The sequence below is a fragment of the Cupressus sempervirens genome, chromosome 1 (assembly GCF_028749045.1).
Source record: "Cupressus sempervirens isolate cs-2001-9-10 chromosome 1, ASM2874904v1, whole genome shotgun sequence".
Taxonomy (NCBI): domain Eukaryota; kingdom Viridiplantae; phylum Streptophyta; class Pinopsida; order Cupressales; family Cupressaceae; genus Cupressus; species Cupressus sempervirens.
In genome coordinates, this window is record NC_143118.1 from 761,055,499 (window position 1) to 761,077,160 (window position 21,662).

Below are 21,662 nucleotides of genomic sequence, written 5' to 3' on the forward strand. Positions count from 1 at the left end.
GAGGTTGAGCATGTAAGAGGGATGTAAGAGTCATTAAGGGAGGTGTAAGAGATTTTTTGAGGATGTAAGAGGTGTGGTTGAGTTTTTTGACTTTGGCTTGGGTTAGCAAGTCTTAACCCTTGCTTAAAGTTGTGCACATGCTTAGGAGGGGGATTAGGATTAGCTTAGAAACGGGGTTAGGAGGTCAATGGTTTAGCTTTGATGGGATGGGTTAGTTAGGTGGCTAAGTGAGGTTATTATGGGTGAATGGGTTGGATTATGGGTTAGGATAGGGTTTAGGAAGGCTTTTAGGATTTTAGATATTTTATTAAATGATTTATTTAATAAAATGGGAGTATGGAATTAAATTGAATAGATTTGAGGATTTATTCAATTTAATAGAGGAATAGGGATTTAATTGATAAAGTATTTTTAGGTGATCATTTGATTTTATCAATTGGACTACAGTTAATTAAATTAATTAGTCAACTAGGGATGACAATTAATTAATTAAATAACAAATATTTAATCAATAATGTCCTAGGAGAAGACTAAATATGACTACCTATTGATGTAATCAGATTTAGGTGTCTACACATAAGATGGAGAATCTATATGAAGTGATTATTATCAAAAGAGGGAGACATATGAAGTTGGATGCATATCAAAGGGCGAGTAGAACTAGAGGTGTTGCCAATATAGTTGGTAATACAATTGGTGATAACATTGAAGAAATATACAATTGGTATCATAAAGGGAAAAATGTAAGTGAGAGAAAGATGAGAATTAGAATGAAACTAAGGATATTAATGAAAATTTGTATCAAATCACAGAGGGAGATGTTAAGGAGTTATTACTGATACATCATGAGAATGTCTTTTGCATTTGCATGGTAACTGGAGGTGTTGCCATCAATACCAAAAAGGGAGATTGTTGGAAACTATAATTGGAACAATTATCATATTGTCATTGATGTCAAACCTACTAGAGAGACATTTAATAACAATATAGAGTGCCATATCAGTTGATTGATGAAGAGGATCTGAAATGAGAGATGATTAGATGAATTAGTGAAGTTGTTGAGTGAAGAGGAGCAAGTATGGTGGAATTACGATGGGCACTTGATCAATTAGTCTTTGATAAGATGATGTATTGTTCAATTAGTGTATGAAGTATAGGAGTGTTGAGTTAAACACAAGCAAAGCTTAGTAAAATGTGCTCGGTCAATGAAGGAGCTAAAACAAAAGATTAAGAAACTTACGAGTCATCCGAGGTACATAGTGATGGATGAGTGAAGCAAAACAATAATTTGTGAAAGAATCGAGTTTGAGGTTGACATAGTGGAATTTTTGGATTAGTAAAAATGCGTGGATGATAAGGATTAATGAGTAGGTGTATTTAATGCATACATTGAGTTTGTTATGCAATGAAAGGCAAGGATTTGATGAGAAGTTTCTAGAAATATCAAAGGAGTAGAAAGACAAAAAGATGGATAGATTATCCTAAGATCTATGATGATGTTTAAGCGGAAAAAAAATCAAAATTACTTATTTAAGAAGGCATACAAGATGTTTTTTAAGGTTGGTTTGTCGTTGATTGGTGATCTTAAGGAGAACCTATGAAGAACAAAGTAGCATAAGAATTGAAGAGATTGGTGAAGTGTGATTGCTTGGAGGGATGCCAAGCAAATCAGTGATGGAGATGCTAATGAAGTCTAGTCGATGAACCATCAAATGAGCAGAATGGAGATCTAAATTTTCAAATCGAGTTGTGTTTCACAGATCAAACCTGTTCTTACTTTTTAACCATTGTGGCAGCCAAAATCCTTTAATCAAGGTTGAGCCAAAAGTCATTTTGTAAATCCTTTAATCAAGATGACATTCAAATGGAATGCTCCAAATTCCTCTAACCAGGCCACTCCTAATAGGGTGATTAAATCCTTTAATAGGGTCACACCTAACAATGTGTTCTGTCACCTTTAATAGGGCTGGCTCTTAACCGAGCTCACTTTAGAAGAGTGAAAAGTGGTAGCATGTTACTTAGTGATTTTTTCCAAATTGGGTTTCCACATTAAATATTGGTGTCATATATATGTGTGAATGTTATATGTGTGATGCATGCTACTTATTGTTGGTTGGCATATACTAAACAAAGAGTTAAGTAATGAACAAAATGCTAAGTTGTTGATGACATGCTATATGGACTAAGTTGTTTAATGAGATTGTTTATGTTTTTTGAACTTAGTAAAATTTGAATTGGTACATCTATACATGAGGATAAGTGATTCACCTCCCTCTCAAATGCTAAATATTCTAACAACGAGCACCATCAATACTATTGTTTGGTACAACTACCACCAAATGCTATAACCAAAGTATGGCCAACCAAACTCTCATCACTACAAGAGAGACCATTATTACATATAAACATAGCCCACACAAAGGACCCATACACCACCACAACATTTGCAACACCATACCTACATGTAAAAGCTCTAAGATCCACACTCGACAAAAACATCTTCAAATTTCTCCCTTCAAGAGTTTTATACTCACAATTAAGTAATCATATATTACATGGATGTTGTTACAATTCTTAAAGGTCAAATTTATATATCTTTTGTAAATATAATCTAAAAATATATTTATTTCTCCATTGACACTATAACTTGCTTGCTTATAAAAAGTTACTAAGCTTCAAACTAATAACATTCAAAATTACACATCAACACATTCAATTTCCTCATTCCAAGTAGTCTAAGTATGTGTTCGATATGTAAATTATCAATAGATGTGTAGACAACCTTTAATAATAAAAATGTAGAAGTGTAAGACTTGAATCATAATTTACTAAACTTAAAAGGCTCTCTCCCATCCAACCTCATAAAATTTCAGTCACCACCTAAAACATGTCCATTAAATCTATTTAAACAAATATAATATGTGTCCAACCATCACTAAATTGTATTTTCAAACAGCTCACACAAAAACCATAAAATCATCAATATAGGCATCATATAATTGAAACACAATTTCTAATGCTTTCAAACTTGCTCACATAACATTCCTTTTCCTCTCTTCACATGACATCCTCCACACATTTTCTCACATGATATTTTTTTCAACGGTTGTCTTCTCGCCTCATTAGCTTTTAACTATTATGACATTGAAGTCAACACAAACAATTAATAATAAAACCATTGCCTAATATTTAGGTTTAAATAAGATGACATGCAATAATGTGAAAATACTTCCAATCACCTTGCATGAGATTGGAATCATGATGAAATCCCCATTTCCTAGCTAATATATTATAATATATCTCTTTTGCAATGATCAACATTGAAATACATGCAATTTTCACAAACTAAATACATATTCTTAGTTGCATAGCATAAATATCTATATCAAATTAAAGATTTGTTGCATAACACAAGCACACCAATCCCATTGGAATGAATCAAAGAGTCTCCATTAAATGCTTATGCCACAACATAAAACAAATAGACAAAAATTTAGAGCACATGTTGTAATAATGCATACCACGATGAAAATGGTAGAGCAATTTTTTTTTTTGTACAATGTAAACTACGAAGTTATAAACATAATAACAAAATGATACATGGAATTTGATTTTAGATGCTTATTACATTGTTGTGCATTGACTTATAACTTTATGTTTCCTATATAAACCAAACTAACCCACTTACATAAATATTTATTAACATACTAACCATATATTCATTTACTAGCATTAAACTAATATTTGTTTATTAAACAAATATATATAACAATATAATAAACCCAACTTTCTATCACTTGTACTTAACACACTTTAACCATGTCAAGTGTGTCATATTGGTGGTTAACTGAATGGTTTCTAGTGCACACTCAATGATCTCCTCTATCCCTTGTCAATTGAACTCTTACATTCAAGGCCCAATTTGATTTATAGTTGTTTTCCCACCTTAGTTTAAACCATATTTATATCTTTTAGACATAATTCCATGTAATCTCGTCCACTTTATTTAAATCCCATTTTCACTTTATTGATGTCTATCAAATTGCAAACAAAAACATCCAAACTAGGATGCCAAATTTAAAGACAAGTCACAAGACACTAAATCAAGACATCTCACAAGCTTTCAAACCATCCAAACATCATTTTCATGAACATTTAGAACACATTAATGTTAGAGCATTATATTCTACTACTAACGGGTTCTACTTTGAACATCTTGTATATCACCCATCTTCAAATATTCATAGATTGTGTACAATAATGAATAATTTTTTTATTAAGAATATACAAGTATCTAAATTTAACTATAATGTTGCATACTCATAAAATATCTTTTTTTACCAACACTAAATACCAGAAAAAAGAAGATTTTTTTAATACCCCCTTGACCTTAATTCAAATGTCTAAAAAAATTAATTGTCATTATAAATAAAAGAAAAAAACAAGCTCCATACACAATCTCTAATCTTTCAAATTTAAAGATGAACCACATTTGTTCTAGTCTCTAAGAACTTGAATAAGAATAAGAATAAGAATAAAAATGCATATTGGAAATAGGAATTACTATTCCAATAACAACTATTTTTTGGAATGGGTATAAACTCATTTTAGAGGCAAAAGGGGAATATGTATTCCTATTACATATTCCAATTGACTAACCAAACGAAAAATAGAAAATGTATTACAAATTTTCTATTCCTATTCCAGTAACCAAACATACCCTAAAAGAATTAGAATGAGACTAATCCCTACAATGATAAACTAGCAGTCACATGCTTTTGTGCATGCAACGATTGCACCGATAGGAGATGCAATTTTTATAAATGTAAAATGAGTATTAAAATAAATGAAAATAAAAATCTACAGTTCAAACAATTTCACACATTTATAATAGGTCAAATAAATAAAGTCTAATTCTTAAAATTTATTTAATTTCATTTACTTTTAAATTATTAATTAGAAAATAGTGTGAAACTATGATAAAATAAAACTTCTATATAAATTTAATAATTATAACTAGAACACTGATCATATTAATATATTCTAATGTCATTGTAATAAAAATAAGACATAAAAAAAACTTGCCATAGGTGTACACATCTTAAGTGAGATTATCCTCAATTTTGTAAAGTTAAAAGTGGAATTCTATGGTACCATAAGAATTGCACGAACATGCATGATGATCATAAATCATGGTGAAAATGTACACACGGATATGTTCGGTTCAAGTATATTTAAGGTAGTGAGCAAATAAGACATCAGAAAATTTAAATTTACCAGAATTATGACAAATTTTCCAATAAAAAAATTAATTCCCAGAACCCACAAATAACCTATAGACTAAATTAAATAATCAAACAATCCTTGCAATTATATTCATTTTCATTATTTTTTTTCTTAAAAACACATTCAAAATCTAAAAAGCTAAATAATGAGATAAATTAAATCAAGTGCAATTTAAACCTAAACCTCAGGGCTCGGCAAGCATTCTTGCCGTCTTCACTTCTTGCTGGGTATGTTTCTTCCTGTTTTACGGTAGGTCGAATTTTTGCCCTTATTGAGTTGCGGAGAGGTAGATTGCAGCATTGGGAGCAAGCAAAAGCATGCGTAAAGCTCAGAATATATCGCGAGGAGGCTTTCTCAATGACAAAGAGTACACAGGTTTGCTTTTCTTGTTTGTTTTTCCTGTTTTTAACAGAAGATTATATTTATGTGTAATGCTTCTATTTGGTTGGAGTGTTTATTTATTTCCGGTAGGGATGTAGATTTCTGCGTGAATTCATATTTTGGGATTGAGCTGAACAATTACCAATGCCTTATGATATATAAACTTTATTCCACACGGGAAACCAGAGTCCGATCAATGCAGTGTTAGACATAATCTTATTGGAATCCTGGGGTGTAATTTGCTTACTTAAAGATATGAAATGGCCTAAAACAGTGATTATCTATTTAAAGTTCACAGTTCTTTTGTTGGGTTCTTGGGGTTTCATTTGCTTTTGTTTTTCCTTCTCCTTCTCACATGAAAAGAACTGAGAGTTCTTCATTTAATGCAGAGGATTGGCGGTTATTCTTTTTACTGGAAACTGCTGGATTGAACAGAAATCTTGTGTTTTGAATTGAAATATTATACAATTACGCCGTTTTGGGCTAAAGATAGAAGCAGAGTGTTTCTAATTGAGCAGTGTCATAAGCAGTAATTTGTGAGGGTTTCTAATTGAACCGTGCCAGAAGTAGCAAGTTGTGATTTAAAGCGAAATCGATATTATCAAGCTGTTTAGGGGTGAGAAAAACTCCAAAGGGTTTACAACCAGGACTTAATAGTATTTCCGTTTACAGTTGAATGATGGTTAATTTGCTGGATGTTGTAAGAAGGGCAGCCACAGAAGAGGTAGAGGGAAGCTCAAAATGTTCTCTCACTCTCAATGGCGATGCCATCCTCCATAGTCTCTTCGAAGAAAAAACCACAACCACAGTCACAGATACAGATAAACCTTTGAGGAAACTTTCCACCTGGAAAACCTCTGATAAAGACGAACAGCTAATTAATGCAGAGTCAGAGATGCTGCGAAATCTTCACTCTACCAACCCGGCTAATTTAACCACCGAAACGTTTTTTGCTCTCGTAAACCCTTTGCTTAACATGGTGCAAGAGCAGGTGGAAGGGAAAAGTAATAAGCCAGAGAACACCCTTAATTTGCTAGAGAAGGTGGCACCTTACCTGAGTCGGGAGCTTGTTAAGGAAGTGGTGAGATTTTGTGTGGAGCTGAGTTTGTGGAAGCCCTTGAAGCTTCTCCTTGGGCTTTCTTTATCCACCAGCTTGTGTTTACACATCCACCTGGTTGAGAAACTGAGGGAAGCGAAGCGGAGTGACATGCTATGTCTCATGCTGGAAAGCATGACTGATATTCAACCATCCGATTTGCTGCTCATTCTAACCTATTTTCTTTGTCCTTCAAAAAATGATAACACCATGAGCTCCTTCCGAAGGGATCGGAAGCAGCAAGCTTTGAAGGCACTGGAGATGGAGCAACACAAAAAACACGATTTTGCATTTCAGCAGACTGCTCTGCTAGTAGCCACTGCTTTTGACAGGTTTTCAGCCACTGATTTCGGTTTGCATTTTGTGGTATCAGCATCAGTTGATGAGAATGTATTGGGGTGGGTTATTGGGCGGATTGACAGCAGGGAGGTTTTAAAGCTGGTCAGGTACCTATTAAAATGGTTGGCAGTTTACTCATCTTGCCACTTGGCGGGACCTTTGGATTTTCCAGCAGTTAATGTTCCCAGGTGGGTGCCTTCGTTGGTTTCAGTTATGCAGTGGGTTAGTGTTATTTTGGATGAGAGCTTCTCGACTTTGTTGCTGGGCACTGAATTTCATGATGAGTTCAAGTCAGTGGAGGAGACAGTTAAGAATATGGTTGAAGTGGCTTCAGGAGCTTCTTCTTTAGCAAGTATTGTGGAGCTTCTGAGGTCAAATCCCAAACTTCCCACCAACTACACTAATCCAAGTATGTCACTAATTCATCTCAATTTTTTTTGTTTTCTACTCTGAAAATTATTGCTTGTTACAAAACTCTAATTCATGACATCAGTTTTTGTTTGACCGTTGCTGGCTTTTGCCAATGTAAATATAAACTAGATCTTTTTTACAGCAAAAAATTGAAATGAAAAAGAATACGAAGCAACTTGCAGTGACAAATTGGCTCCAAGAGAAGTTAAAATAGACAACTCAGAAGTTTTTCTTATGAACGCTTAGATGGGTTGGTTATTAAAATATAGACAAGATGCTTTTACTTTTAAGTAGTGGGCTTTTCCATTGTAAATTAAATTAGTTGATTTTGAAGTTGAAAAACATGAGCTTATTTGGTAAGAGTTTTCATTTTATTCTTGGAGGTTGCTAATCAAGTTTAATTCCATGTGATAGGTGGCTTCATTGATACAATATCGATTTTGCATTAGTTGATGCATTAAGGTAATACTTTGTATTTAGTCTTATTTTAACTTGATTTCTCTTGTTAATGATATTTCTATATATCATATTGCTATTGTACTGCATCACATCTTCATGATTGACTACAACAGAGACAATGGATATTGAACTTGCAATTGACGAGAAGCTAAACCTGTGCATGGGAAAAATGAATTTCTCTGAAAATGAGAGGAATGCAGCAGAAGGATCAAGTTAGGCAGTTTTTTGGCATTCTTGTTACAACAGAGATTGCAGACTGTTTTATGATCTACACTTGAAAATTATTCTAAATTGGCAAGTGAAAATCTTGCCCTGCATTTCTATTCATACAGGCGAAGAATTGTCATTTATATTCATTGAAGTACCTGGCAGAGGCTATTTGCAAGTGCAAACAAGTGTGAACAGAGGAGGCTGAACAGTTTTGTAACTTGTCCGGTTTGAAGGCAAAAAGTAGAAAGCAATCTCTATTTCTAATTATTATGATCACTGCTTCAATTTCAATTCATATTTTACCACTAGTTTGTTGTTATAGACAGGTTTCAATGCAGGTTTGATCCTTTGGGTAGATGGTTTTGTAAAGTACCAACCATATCAACGAATTGAATAGGTCTGATCTCTTAAAAAGCAGAAAGCAATCTTTCTTTATAATTATTATTACCTTTACTTTGGTTCCATTTCAACTTTTACTATTGGTTAGTTGCTGTAGACAAACCTCGATTCATGTTTGATCATTTTACTAATTTCATATTAATTCTGGATGCCTGGGTTAATGTTGTACGGTTCATAATAGGGGTATGTTTTGTTTTTTGTAAACACTACCCTTGAGTTGCAATTTACGACTTTTGAGTTCACTTTCATCTTTTGTTATGACCTTGCATGTTGTTAGTCCAATCTGTTTAAGAAGCTTGTAATGTCTAAAAAATAATGATATGTTGAAGGTCATGGGCTAGATGAATGCCACCTTAGAATGAAACAAAGTATTTGTGAGAAGTGATCTTGTCTTGGAAGGAATTCTGTGCCAAAAGTGGGAATTCGTTTAAGTGCATTTTCTGCATATGCTTGTTAATTTAGAGAGATCTTCCTTTCCATACAGACATGAACATAATATTTGGTAGCACTACAACTACAAACATGATCATTCCAACTTCTTTGACATTATTATTAGCACTCACATTTGAAGAATGTGCAAGGATATGCTGATAGAACATTATATAGAGGTTAATATTTTAGAGAGTAAAATTTGATATATGAGTAAAATATGTATTAATGTACAGTATTATACATTTAAAATCGTATTTTTTAATAAACAATTTTGAAATAAAATCTTTTACTTCATACAATATTGCTTATATAAATCTATTGACTATGAAGCACAATTGTTTGACCATAGCCAAAGATTTTTGAGGGCTAGTTATTTGTTACCCTAGTTGTTGATGGTGGGCTCAGGTTGTCCAGTGTTCACACTTTGCTTTTAGTTCTAAGTCTATGCTTAGAATGAGGGGGCACAAAAGAAGATTAAAAGAATTATGAAGACAGGACCACTTGATTTAAACTTCAAACCTTGGCAAATCACCTAAATAATCTTGTAGGCATCATAGCTATCTACGTGGCTGAGAAGAAATATCTGTTGATATTATAAAACCTTAAAGCAATTATCTGAAGAGATAAAAAGAACAAAGCAATATCACAACTTTTTCAATTTATTAGGATTTAGAATTTTATAAAACATCCACGATGATATTCACTACAATGAAGATAGGAAAGATGTAAGATCTGGATGCTCTTGTACGAATTAGGAAAGATATAAAATATGGACATTTATATATGAGTTTGCGATTCTCCCCACCTTTAAACTTTAGATTTTTGTGTGTGTGTGTGTGTGTGTTATCAGAAAATGGAATAACATGATACCAAATTACCATCCGTTGCATGTCATAAGATCCCAGATATATCTAATTTTAAGCTCGATGCTAGAGCAAATGAAGTGTAAAAGTGCATAATGTCAAGATATTGCAAATCCTGTAGCACATATGGGAATACTTGAAGCTTATGTTACACTTTTGGCAATTGCATAGAATAGATTCTAAAACCATCAGCCTTGATTATACTCAGCAAACAAATTAATCTCTTGCTCATATGTCCACCAACCAAAGACCACTGGGTATGTACAGTTCTTGCATATGGTAAAGCCATATAAGTGATCCTACTAATGTTACTTTGGAGGTGAATTGATCATGACATTGCCTATCTATCTTGTGTTTATAGATTTAATGTTTATTGCCTATATACTATTTTCTTCTGTCAATTAATTTTGTTGACCTTATACTGCTGTCATGCCATATATATTGCTTCTATACTGCTGCCACCGTCTTGATTTTGATGTCACAATGATGAATATCGGTTGAACTTATAGAAATTTTAGTGTCTCTCTCTATGTGTTGCCTTCTTCCAACAATAATTACAAACATATATTTTATGAATGATGTCATGCAATGAGAATTGTTGATCTTAACTACATAAAATTGAAGTGACAACCATATGATTGTTAAAAACATCATGTGCTTAACAATCGTTTTCTGCCTAATTCTAAAGAATATGTCTGTTTCTTGAGAGTAGAGACTGTTCACTAGAATAAGCAATGCCCTTCAGAATAATTTCAAGTCTAAACGAATTTCCAGTAACCCTTGTTAGAAAATCACAATATTAATTCTCAATGTGGAATGCATTCAATAAGTTTTTGAAACATGCTAACAACTGTGACCTATATTTAAAAATATATATTTGAAATCTGAGTCATCAACTCTGATCAATCTTTTATAACAATACAAGTAACGTGTCTTACAGCAATGTCCTAGCTTTTATGAGTGTGCCATTATTTATATCATTGAACTATCTTTTATAACAATAGAGTGACCTATTATAGCTGGAAATCTTTGTATTCCATCATAAATATTAGTCATAGCAAGTAAATAGTTTGGAGGATCATAGCAAGCGATACTATTGAACTGTAACAGTTTTGTACAACACAAGACCTCCTAGTACCACTCACCCACCTGTCCTGATTATTCTGTTGGACACTGGTTTATGGTGATGAGGGTGGTGGTGGATGATTTTCATGAAGTTGGTAAATCTTTTTTGAGAGAGTAGACTTCACAGCACAGAGACTTGGCAGGACAGTAAGTCATAATTTGCACAGAAGAGCTTGAATGATAGGACAACATCATGCACTAAAACCTGATGTTGTGCCTGCACTGGATGGTACATGCTATATGAGAATGATTCCTCTACTGAGTGAATGCAATTACCGTGTCTTTCTTCTCCCATAAGCAACCACATCAAACACATAGTTGTGTACTACAAGTACAGAGTATGGGTGTCCATGATGACTGATGGCCTAACTGTAACCCTTCAAATGCCTTTTGCAAGGAAAAGGTCATTCAATTTGTGGTATAAAACAACTGGCCACTTGGTGAAATCTCAAAATCGAGATTTAAAATACAAAATTCCACTTCAAAGCTCATCCACATCTTGACTTTATAATATCATATTGGAAGTTGAAGTGATATATATAATTATGAAAATACCTCAGACTAATACATACTTATCTTAAACTCTTAACAATAAAATGTTTTTATCAGGTATTATTTTATAACTGAAATAGAATATATGAGACCGGTCCTCTATGTCCAGTATAATTAGTAGTTATATGTTAAGCTAACACGAAGTTCTAACCATTCTTAAGTACTATGCGCCCAAAGATGTGAAAGAAATGTGATAAACCCACTATTAAAATCTGGGAAATCAATTTTTTTTGAAGAAGTTTTAGAAGCACTCATCTATTTAGTCCATACTCTGGGTGGAAAAGGAAGGGAACTTATTCACTTTTAATTTTTGCATAGGGTGTCAACTGCATATATTCTAAATTTCACTCCTCATTGTGCTCCACATTATGAGAGCTACTCCACGTTTCATTTTGAGAGCATTGAAAGGCTAATTGATTATCCACTATCTTTGACAGAGCTAATCTTAGCAAATCGATTTAAATCATCATAACAATCAAGCAACACTTAAAGAGAGGAAATGCCTTGATTTTTCTTTTGCCAAGTCAGGGTTCAACATGGTTGGTGGTTTGAGATTCCTGGCTTTAAGAAAGTAAGCAGAAGCTTCCTTAGCTTGTTTGCTTTGTACCCAAATTTATCGAGAACTTTTTTTCCAAAGAACTTGGCAAGTGCTTCTCACTCTGATACTTTTGATTTTTTTGGTTTCTATTTGTTGGGCGTTGAGCACTTCTTCTGCAGGTCACTGCAACATTGAAATAGTTATAAACTGTTCTTGAATGATTCTATAGAACTGTTTTATCGAGTCCCAATTGGGTGGTTTTTAAATGTAAATGTATGTATATTTGGTGGTTATATTTAATTTTTTATCTTTCAATGAAGGAAGAGTAGAGTTTAGAGTGAAGATGTTTCGAAGGGCATAAAATTTACGACTTGGTGCCAAACTTACAATTGGGAATTAGGTCGATTTCTTTTCTAGCTTATTATTGATTATTCTTAGCAGAATAATGTCGGAAAATAAAAAATAAAAATCTGATTGAGTAGGGCCCATTGAATGAGCAGGTAATCAGTGACCAAACAGCTTAGGGTAGAGGACATAGATAGAGTTAATTGAGTGAGAACGACGAAGTGGTAGTGTGGGGTTCCCAGGTTGGAGCTTCATGCTTGTCTTGACGGTTCCATCTGCAGTTCTTAGCTTCTGCAAGTATAATTGTTTCTTTTCTTTCAATCATTCCCTTCAAGTGATATTTTTTGTTGGAGCAATAAGTAAAACCCCAATCTATCTATGCAAATTGATTGAACTATAGAGGATTGCGATGCTTCACAAGTTAAAGGGTCGCAAAGTAAAGAAGAGATATGGTTCTCAAGTCATAATCAAGATTGGGTCAACTTGCGCTCAATATAGATTATATTCTTACTACCCCAAAAATATTTTTGTTGGTAAATAAGAGTATAGGACATTCTGTGTTATGTTTGCAATGGAAAGTAGTAGCAGGAGACACTGTTGCAGCAGATTTTATATTATCTACCTTCATGAGGGTCGTTTACTTGTTTGCCTGGCTTTACACATAATGCCTACCCTGTATTGGCCACAGGCATAAAATTTGATGAGGCAAGAATCTCAAATAGAAAAAATCCTTCCATTGACATCAGTTCAGAGAAAAGAGAAAACAAGTACTCTATAATTGCAACCTTGAAACGTGCCCAAGCAAGCAAAGACTAAAATTATAATTTCCCAAGATTTGAAAAACCTTGAAGATGGTAGCCTTAGAATGAGAATTGTGGCCATGGAGAGAAGGGAGGCAATTGAAACTTAAAGACAAAGCTCTATAGAATTACAGAGATGATGTCGAGTCGGGCATAGCCATATCAATGGGTTTTTTTCTCTTCGAGATACATGACATTTGAGAAAGTTGGACAAGTCTAGAAGCTCCCAGCCCATGAAGGACAAGGTGGTTGATACGTATGATTCCGTCAATTGTAAAGTTCTAGAAGCCAAAAGACTAAAAATTTAAAGGAAATGTTGAGGACGTCTACAATTCTGTCAGAGGCAAGGTGCCAAGCAGAAATTTAAAGTAGGGGTGGCCACCTATGACATGACAACTACAATCTTTTGTTAGTAGTGTCTGGCTGTGACATAACAACCACAATCGTTTGATCCTTTGTCACAATGACCCTCTGCACCTCTAATGAACTCAGGAGTGTTTGCAGGGAAAATATTAAGGAACCTACTAAATAAGATTTTTTGAAAATGGGACAGACCAAAACCGATCTCTGTAGAGCTGCTGTATTAAGTTCTCCGCAGCAAGCTTTCGAATCTTGTCATCTTCAGATTCTGAATTCAGCAGAATTTGGGTGGCCTCCTGAGCTATTCTACCCTCTTCAATCCCCTGAAAACCCTCTGGGCCTTCCTTTTGTTGCAATCAAATTCACTGTTTATAGGATTCTACCCTGTAAGCTTGTTCTATATATTTGCAGAAGAAACCGGCGTTAGAATAGAAGAATCTAATGGGAGTATTGAATATTTAGCCAGATTCGAACCAAAAATCACAGATTTAAGGTCTATCAGACCTAAAATAGCAGATTTGCAAGCATTTGACATGCTTAAAAATGAATCTCCAATATCTTGAAAGTACTTCAAGGGCAAAACTTTAAGTGAGGCATTGGCTATTTCTAGCCAACAAATTGTACATGTAGGGCTTCATCTCATGCACGAGAACCATGTGCAGCCGTTCTTAGCACAATAGAGGCCTGCCATTGACATAACTAAATGATGCCAAATACTTGCTTGTCAAACCAATATGAGTGGAAGGAAAAAATATACATCAGTGAATCTATGACACACACCTGAGGTCCTCTGTGATCATTGCAAATGCTGAAGAAGTTGAAACTGCTGCCACACTGTTTATATTTCATGCAATTGAAAGTGGGACAAATTGAAATCACGTCCTCCATTTCTCTTTGGTGGCCACAGGAGAACATCATACTGTGCTCCAGGCAGGACAAGTTAGGCAGGAACAGATTTCATAACAGTTGCTAATACTTTTGCTGGAGATCTGATTTGATTAGAAAAAACAAATTTCATTTGATCTGCATTTAATACAAAGATATTATAATTTCTTCAACACTTTCTACTTTTCAACTGGATTTCTGGTGCAGTTTACAAGACAAAAGATGGGTTTTGTGGCACGAGATCACTTTCTGATCAAAACCCTATACAAAATATATTCTATCGGCCAATTAACAGCAGTTGGAATGCTGTTGCATTCTAATGTTTTTGGAGTTCCTCTTCTGTAATTAGTTTCTCATCCACCAATTGATTGTTCATTTATTTATATTTCCAAATTTTGTTTTAGATATAATCTCTATCATACGTATATATATTTTACTGATGTTTTTGTGTGTATCTCTGTTCTTCACGAGTATGTTCCACTGTTTGTTATGCATGTGATATATTTTGCAAACAATTTGACGAGTTCATATATTTTCTTCATTAACATGGTCTACTGTTTTGGTACCGATGCATATGATTGACTTTTGACAGCATTTCGAATGATAAGTAAGAGATAATTTCCATGGCAAGTCAAATTATGATATTGCTATCTAGATTTAATTGTGTAGTTTTCGAGTCAAACTCATTGACCCATGAGTAGTGATGTTCGTTAATACCAAGATAAAACCAACCAATGGGTCAGATGAGTGCGTCTCGCCCCATGAAGGAAAAAGGACGTACAACCTCCGCAGTGCCTTTGACCCCCACATACTAAGGGCGATGGATGTCTCTCTTGAGAATAAATGGGACACTTGGAGTAGTACTGGGATGGGTGACCTCCTGGAAGTCCCAGTGCGTCACCTCTGTGAGCATCACCTAGATCCAATGAGTGCTAAGTGTTGCACTTATTCTCATGAGAGATGGATTCATGTTGAATCACTACTTATAAAATATGGGTCAATGAGTTTGACCCAAAAACTACACAGTTAGATCCTGATAGCAATATCAACATTTCAAATCTTGACTTATAAGTAAATGTATGTTGTGCTCGGAAACCGAATCATGTTGCTTCTGTACTTTTTACAAAAGACTGGCAATTAAGTTATGTAATATGGCTTTTAGTAAATCTCTTGTAGTTTATAATGATTCTTCCTCTTATGTACGTAGCTTGGTACAACTAAGGTAATGGCTTCTAGTTGTTTTTATGTAGACAAATTACAAAACGATGTTGGGACATTGGGCATCTTATTAGATTCCATCAGGCATGACAGTAGTCCTGATGTCTAATTATAATTGTTGGAATATCGAAGCTGAGAAACATATGCAAATAAAGCTTGCTTACTTTACATCAAACTTGTGAACAAGAGCTTTATAGGAGCTGGAGTCCCTACCTTGTGCAGAAATGGGTTGGAGAGTAAGAACGGAGGAGAGTACCAATTTTGGTTCAGTTTGAAAATGATGTAGGGATTTCTCTAGGTAGGAATTTGTTGTCCAGTTAGGAATTTGTCTAGGGCATGGAGTTTCAGTAGTGATACTATGCTCTTAACTGAGTAAAATTTAGGAGGTCAATAAGGGGTTTTAGCTATTCTGTTGGTTTGTTTTGGAGTTGGGAATTGTTGAAATTGGTCATTGTCATTGTTTCAATTGTTTAGATAGTCTATGGTTAGCAGTTGTTAATTTGTAAGGAATTATATCGATTTATGAAGATAAATTATTTTAATTTATCATATATCCTTTATAAAATGCACAGAACTTGGGATAGTTAGTTAATGGCTGCAATGAGAAATTGTCATTTGGGTAGTTGATTATAATGAGAAATTGTCATTGTTTCAACTTTTTAGATAGTGTATATGGTTGGTGGCAGTTGATCTGTAAGGTATTATACTTGGTTTATAAAGACAAATTATGCTATTTATCGTATCCTTTTGTAAAATACAGAGAACTTGGGATGGTTAATGACTATAATGACAAAAATTGAAAACAATCGTAGTGCAGAAAATTAGTCATATTTTACCATTTTAAAAAAGCATCATGTAAACATGTTGAGATTCATTATAGTATTTTATGTATGTGACTGTACACATTGTTAGAAGTCAAAATAGATTAATACATACACACGTTTATTTATTATTATATTAATTTTTTTTTTTTGTTTAGCTTTTGTATAGGAAATGTTCAATCCATTTCTCAATTATTGTACATAACTATGAATATTATCTTTTCTATAGATAATGTTTAACCCCTTCTCAATTATTGTACAAATAACATTGATCAGGTGGAAGCATTAAAATAATTGTTGAATTTTAGCTTAAGACAGCAATATGAAGAGTATAATGATATAATAAGATTAGCATATACCAAGATGGAAAGCTTAATCAGAACTTTGAATGATAGCAGGAGAGAGTTTTAGCTCATTTCAAATGCAAAAAACCATGTTGACAGGTTAGGGTTAGGATTAGAACTATAGATAGAGGTTGGATTTGTAATTATGGTTATGATAATATTTAGGATAGAGAGTTAGAGGAACAAACAATGTTAAAAATGAGAATTAGAAGCAGTGGTTGAGTTAAAAAATATAATTATAATAATATTGGAATTAGCAAGACTAGCATTCAAATCAATACTAGAAATATGATTGGTGTTTAAATTTGGTTTGTTTTTAGAGTAGTGTTGGAGATGGTATGATAGTTAAAATTTGGCTTATGGTATAATTAGTGTTAGTATATAAATTTATATAAATACTAAAATTATATAAATCTGCATATGTAAATCAGGTTATGATTTTATTACAACACATGTTCATAACCAATTATTATAGTACAACTTATTTATTTATTTTAATAATAAATTCAAGTGTATTTATGGCAAAAGGCATATGTTTTATTCTTAGCAATTTGCACATTAGCTATATACTTTGGTACTTTAGTATACAATTGTAATGTTAGAATGCATGTCATAGAATAGTCAATTATATAAAATGGAACATAACATACACTTGAATTGACATAAATAACATTATTGAAATAGTAAAAAGAAAAACTACATCATAAATATAATAAGCACATTAAAATGTTTGGAAATTAAAGAATAATATTATCACTAATCATAGGCAAGAGCTTACAACACAATGGTAACTTGTGAGCCTCTCATGTGAGAGGTCTTGGGTTTGAATTTTATTTTTTATTTTTTTATTAGTAAATGGCCGAAGTTTAGATTAATTATTATTATTTGGTGGAATTAATTATTATTATATGTTAAGCGAAGGTAGATTCAAATTCAAGGACTCCCACATGAGAGGCTCGCAAGTTACCATTGCGTTGTAGGCTTTTGCCTGTCTTGGTTTGAATTCATTTAACACATAAAAATAATTAATTACAATAAATAACAATAATTGATCTAGGCTTCGGCTTTTTATTGATAAAAAATAAAATAAAATATCATCACTAATCATGAATTTTTTTTTTTGAAACTTCTCTTTAAAAAAAAAAAAATTGTATAAAAGGTTGTACAAAACAATATTCTTCCTAGTTACTACTTTGATATATGCTTTGATCTTTGAATTTGCTAGACATTATCAGTCATGTAAGGGATTAGAACATATCGGTGACAAAATTATGTTTGTATTTGATTTAGTTTCATATTCAAATTTGCATATTTGTACAAAGTTAAAATATTAGCTAAGTAGCAATGGCTTAGGAGAGACAAATTTTGTGCTTGTAAATGACATCATAATCATTTTTTCCTTGAATTCGATGCAAAACTTAAATTCAATTTTTTTTGAATTTGTAAGCCCTTAGTTATCCTATAATATTACACATGCCATAATCGAATATGTTCATCCTTCCACTGTGTCTTACAACAAGTTCATAAAGTAGGTCCAAATCTAAAGTTAGCAACACATGGCTGAACAAATGCAAGAGATTTTTAACAAGAGCATAAATATTGGTTTGTACTACTATATGATGCATTAATATAACAAGTAATCTATAAGTAATAAAAGAAAAGTGAATAACCAACATATGTAAAAGCTCAAAGTAGGTAGAGTTCTACATATATAAAAGGTCATAATGTAAAACAAACACTAACTTTTAGTGTGCAAAATCATGACAATGACCATTCTTGTGTAGAAAAAGAGAAGGGGCAAGTAAAAAATGATAGGCCAAGTGTTTGCGAGAAGATTTGAACAAAAACTTAGGTGTCAAAGACTTTTGTTTGTATAATCTCATGTTATGTTTTTATTTATTACATTTTTGGGTGTGTATAAACTCTTACAGCATAAATCTACGTCTCTTGCTTTCGGTTGGCTCAAAGATGCAAATATCTCCTTTTCAAATATTGTGGCATCAAATTGCATCCAACTAGCACCAATGTGAGGTCTATTGCATTTATAAATGCTTCATATCTTCCATTCTTTACAATCTTTATTAACAAGGACTACTTTGCTTCTTGATCCAAGAAGGTGATAGGAACATTGTTCTAGTTTTGGATGTTCTTGCATTTGCAACACACCATACAAAATCATTGTATTTCAATCATATATATCAACTCAAATTATCAATTTTTTTGTAGTGTACAATGAAGGGAAAAAAATCATGCAAATTTTTATTAAGAACCATCAGATCACATTATAGAATTTATGTATGCAACTTTTTTATCTTCATGTTCTTTGTTTGTTTTGAAAATGGTTCTCAGTGTTTGATTTGGACAACAAAATATAAAAACTATTTTGCATAATCTACTTCTTTTTTTTATCAATTTCATTAGTTCTTTTTCCAATGGATCAATATATTTTTGCTAAATAATAAATAAGGCAAATGAAAATATTATAGAAATTATCATCGTATTAGACCAATGATTCTATTTAGTAAGTTTTACTTGGAAAAATGTATTTCCAATGTATATTTATCTAATGCTTGTTTAACATAATTTTCTTTTGTTTGAATGATTTTAATTTCACCTAGGCAAAAAGTTTTTTTACATTTCGTGATTGCAATTACATTGGCCAAAGAGTTATATTTTATTTGAAAGCAAGAACAACATTCTAGAGAAGAGACAAAGCAAATTTCAAAAATATTCTTGCTAGAAGTAACCTACAACCAAAAAAAATGTTTGTTATGTCACTTGTTTCAACAAAGGAAGAATTAAAAATGTGCACATAAAATATGTCATAAATACAATTATACTCACAAGATTGTTTAGCAATGTGTTTTTCATTGATTGAGTTGAACAATGCACTTTGTTAGAAGGACAATTGCTATCTATATTAGCATTTGCACATAGAAATGCTATGCACCTTGTTTTATTAAATATTTGAACTTTGAAACATGTTCTGATTGGCTCTAAACACTAAAATGTCTCCCATCTGTAGGCAATGACAAGACACAAATTCTTGCCAGACTTGTCAAAATTCAAGCTTACTTAATGTGTTGTATAGTTGCACATTGATTTCTTTCCCATCTAGGCTTTGTAATATTATATGTTTATGTTGGTTTATTTTGAATATAAAAAAGGCCAGTGGAATGGAATGTGCAATTACAAATATACTAGCTTTGGTGCAAAATCTTGCAAGCATGACTTTGAAGAAAGAGGTCGTATGGTCAAAAGAGTCTTTCCCATTGTAGTTGTGATGTTTTTCTAAACAATTTTGAGGGCATGACCCACATGCTATAAATGTTTGTCTATTTTTTTATTCTGCATGACAAGGGTAGATGCACAAGGCTTTAAAAACCACATGTTTTTCGTGGTTGTCTATATGTGAGTGCCCAATTCAAATTTCATTATGTATACTACATATAATTTGTTATGTTTTGATGTCTATGATCAACTATAAATAAGAAATATTTATTGGAATTTGCAAATAAAATAGTACAACGAGAATATTAAATTTCTTTGTCTTTCATCTAATGTTTTATATTGTTATGTCAAGGTGAATCTTGGGGCTCCTACCTAGCATTTTTCTCAAAAAGACTAAACCTTCCATAAACTTGATAACTAAATTGAGATTAAAAAACATAGCCATTGATTGCAACAAGATGAACATTTTCCAAACTTGCATTCAATAGCATGCACTCATAACTTTCATTCAAGCAACATTATTTTGTCTTCTTCTGTACATTCTATCCATATGCTTACATCATGCAAAATGTATTAGCATACACAAGGGAAATGATATGTTTCCTGAATGGTATGTTATGAATGAAAGAAAAACCATTTCTGTAAGTTTGTAGGAATGGTTTCTTCCTCAACTTCAAACAATACAATTCTAAATATGACAACAAATATAATATATGGACAATTAAAACTAGATTAAAAAAAATTGAATATTGAAAGCAAGGGAAGAAAATTGATAACACCTATGTAATAGGTCATACACCTTGTATATGTTAACACATTTTGTATGGTATTTTCAAGCATGATGAGTGTTTTTTTTTTTTTTTTTGTATTTCTTGGTTTAGCTCCATTGTCTGAACCATCTGATTTCATGTTCTGAATGCATATATGATGAATCTTCTTCTTTAAATGGCGTTCTCCATTCAACCCCCACATGGCCTATTAACCGAGATTGCATTGTCATTGATATACTATAGAAAGAAAACCACATAGGCTAATACGATACTTGTCCCAAAATTGTACTAAGAGAGGGGTGGGGGATTACTAAAAACTTTCTTATTGGTTAGCTAAGATGCTTTGTTAGATATTCTAGCTACTAGTCCCTTAATCAACAAAGTAATGATAAATGCAACACAATAAAATCACACAAATTCACAAAGAGGGCATACATCAATGACACATGAGTTTTGTATGTGGAAACCCTCAGTGTGAGAATGAAAACCACAGTGAGAGTAATATACTCACGAGCCTTTTGTTGCAATTAAAGGGTACCCTATTAAAGGCTACAACAATTCTTCCTAAGAATTCATCTTGTTAGGAATGCATATAATCTATTAGGATTACATAATCTTGTTAGAAGATTTACAAATCTCTTTCTAAGAGATACCTTGCTAGAGGATTCACAAAGACTTGCATTCAAGCTTGCTTGACTAAGAGCTTACAATAGTTGCAATGGTGAGAACGCATACTAAAGTGTTGATTTTAAAATGGAATACCTTGCCTCATAGATCTTGTGTGTAAGCCTTGAAGA

General features: G+C 32.8%; 1 protein-coding gene across 1 annotated transcript; it reads left to right on the top strand.

Annotated features, from left to right (window-relative positions):
• Positions 1-5,486: 5,486 nt before the first annotated feature.
• On the top strand, positions 5,487-8,646 carry LOC149580125 (uncharacterized). The gene is made up of 4 exons (XM_089789543.1): positions 5,487-5,661; positions 6,057-7,511; positions 7,928-7,975; positions 8,086-8,646. Exons 2-3 carry the CDS (start codon positions 6,344-6,346, stop codon positions 7,960-7,962), a joined length of 1,203 nt encoding a protein of 400 aa, XP_089645669.1. The 5' UTR covers positions 5,487-5,661; positions 6,057-6,343; the 3' UTR covers positions 7,963-7,975; positions 8,086-8,646.
• The last annotated feature ends 13,016 nt before the right edge of the window (positions 8,647-21,662 follow it).

Excerpts from the sequence above, each read along its gene's own strand:
- LOC149580125 (XM_089789543.1), top strand. The coding sequence starts at position 6,344 with ATGATGGTTAATTTGCTGGATGTTGTAAGAAGGGCAGCCACAGAAGAG. Across the intron at positions 7,512-7,927 it reads CACCAACTACACTAATCCAA|GTGGCTTCATTGATACAATA; the intron begins GTATGTCACTAA and ends TCCATGTGATAG.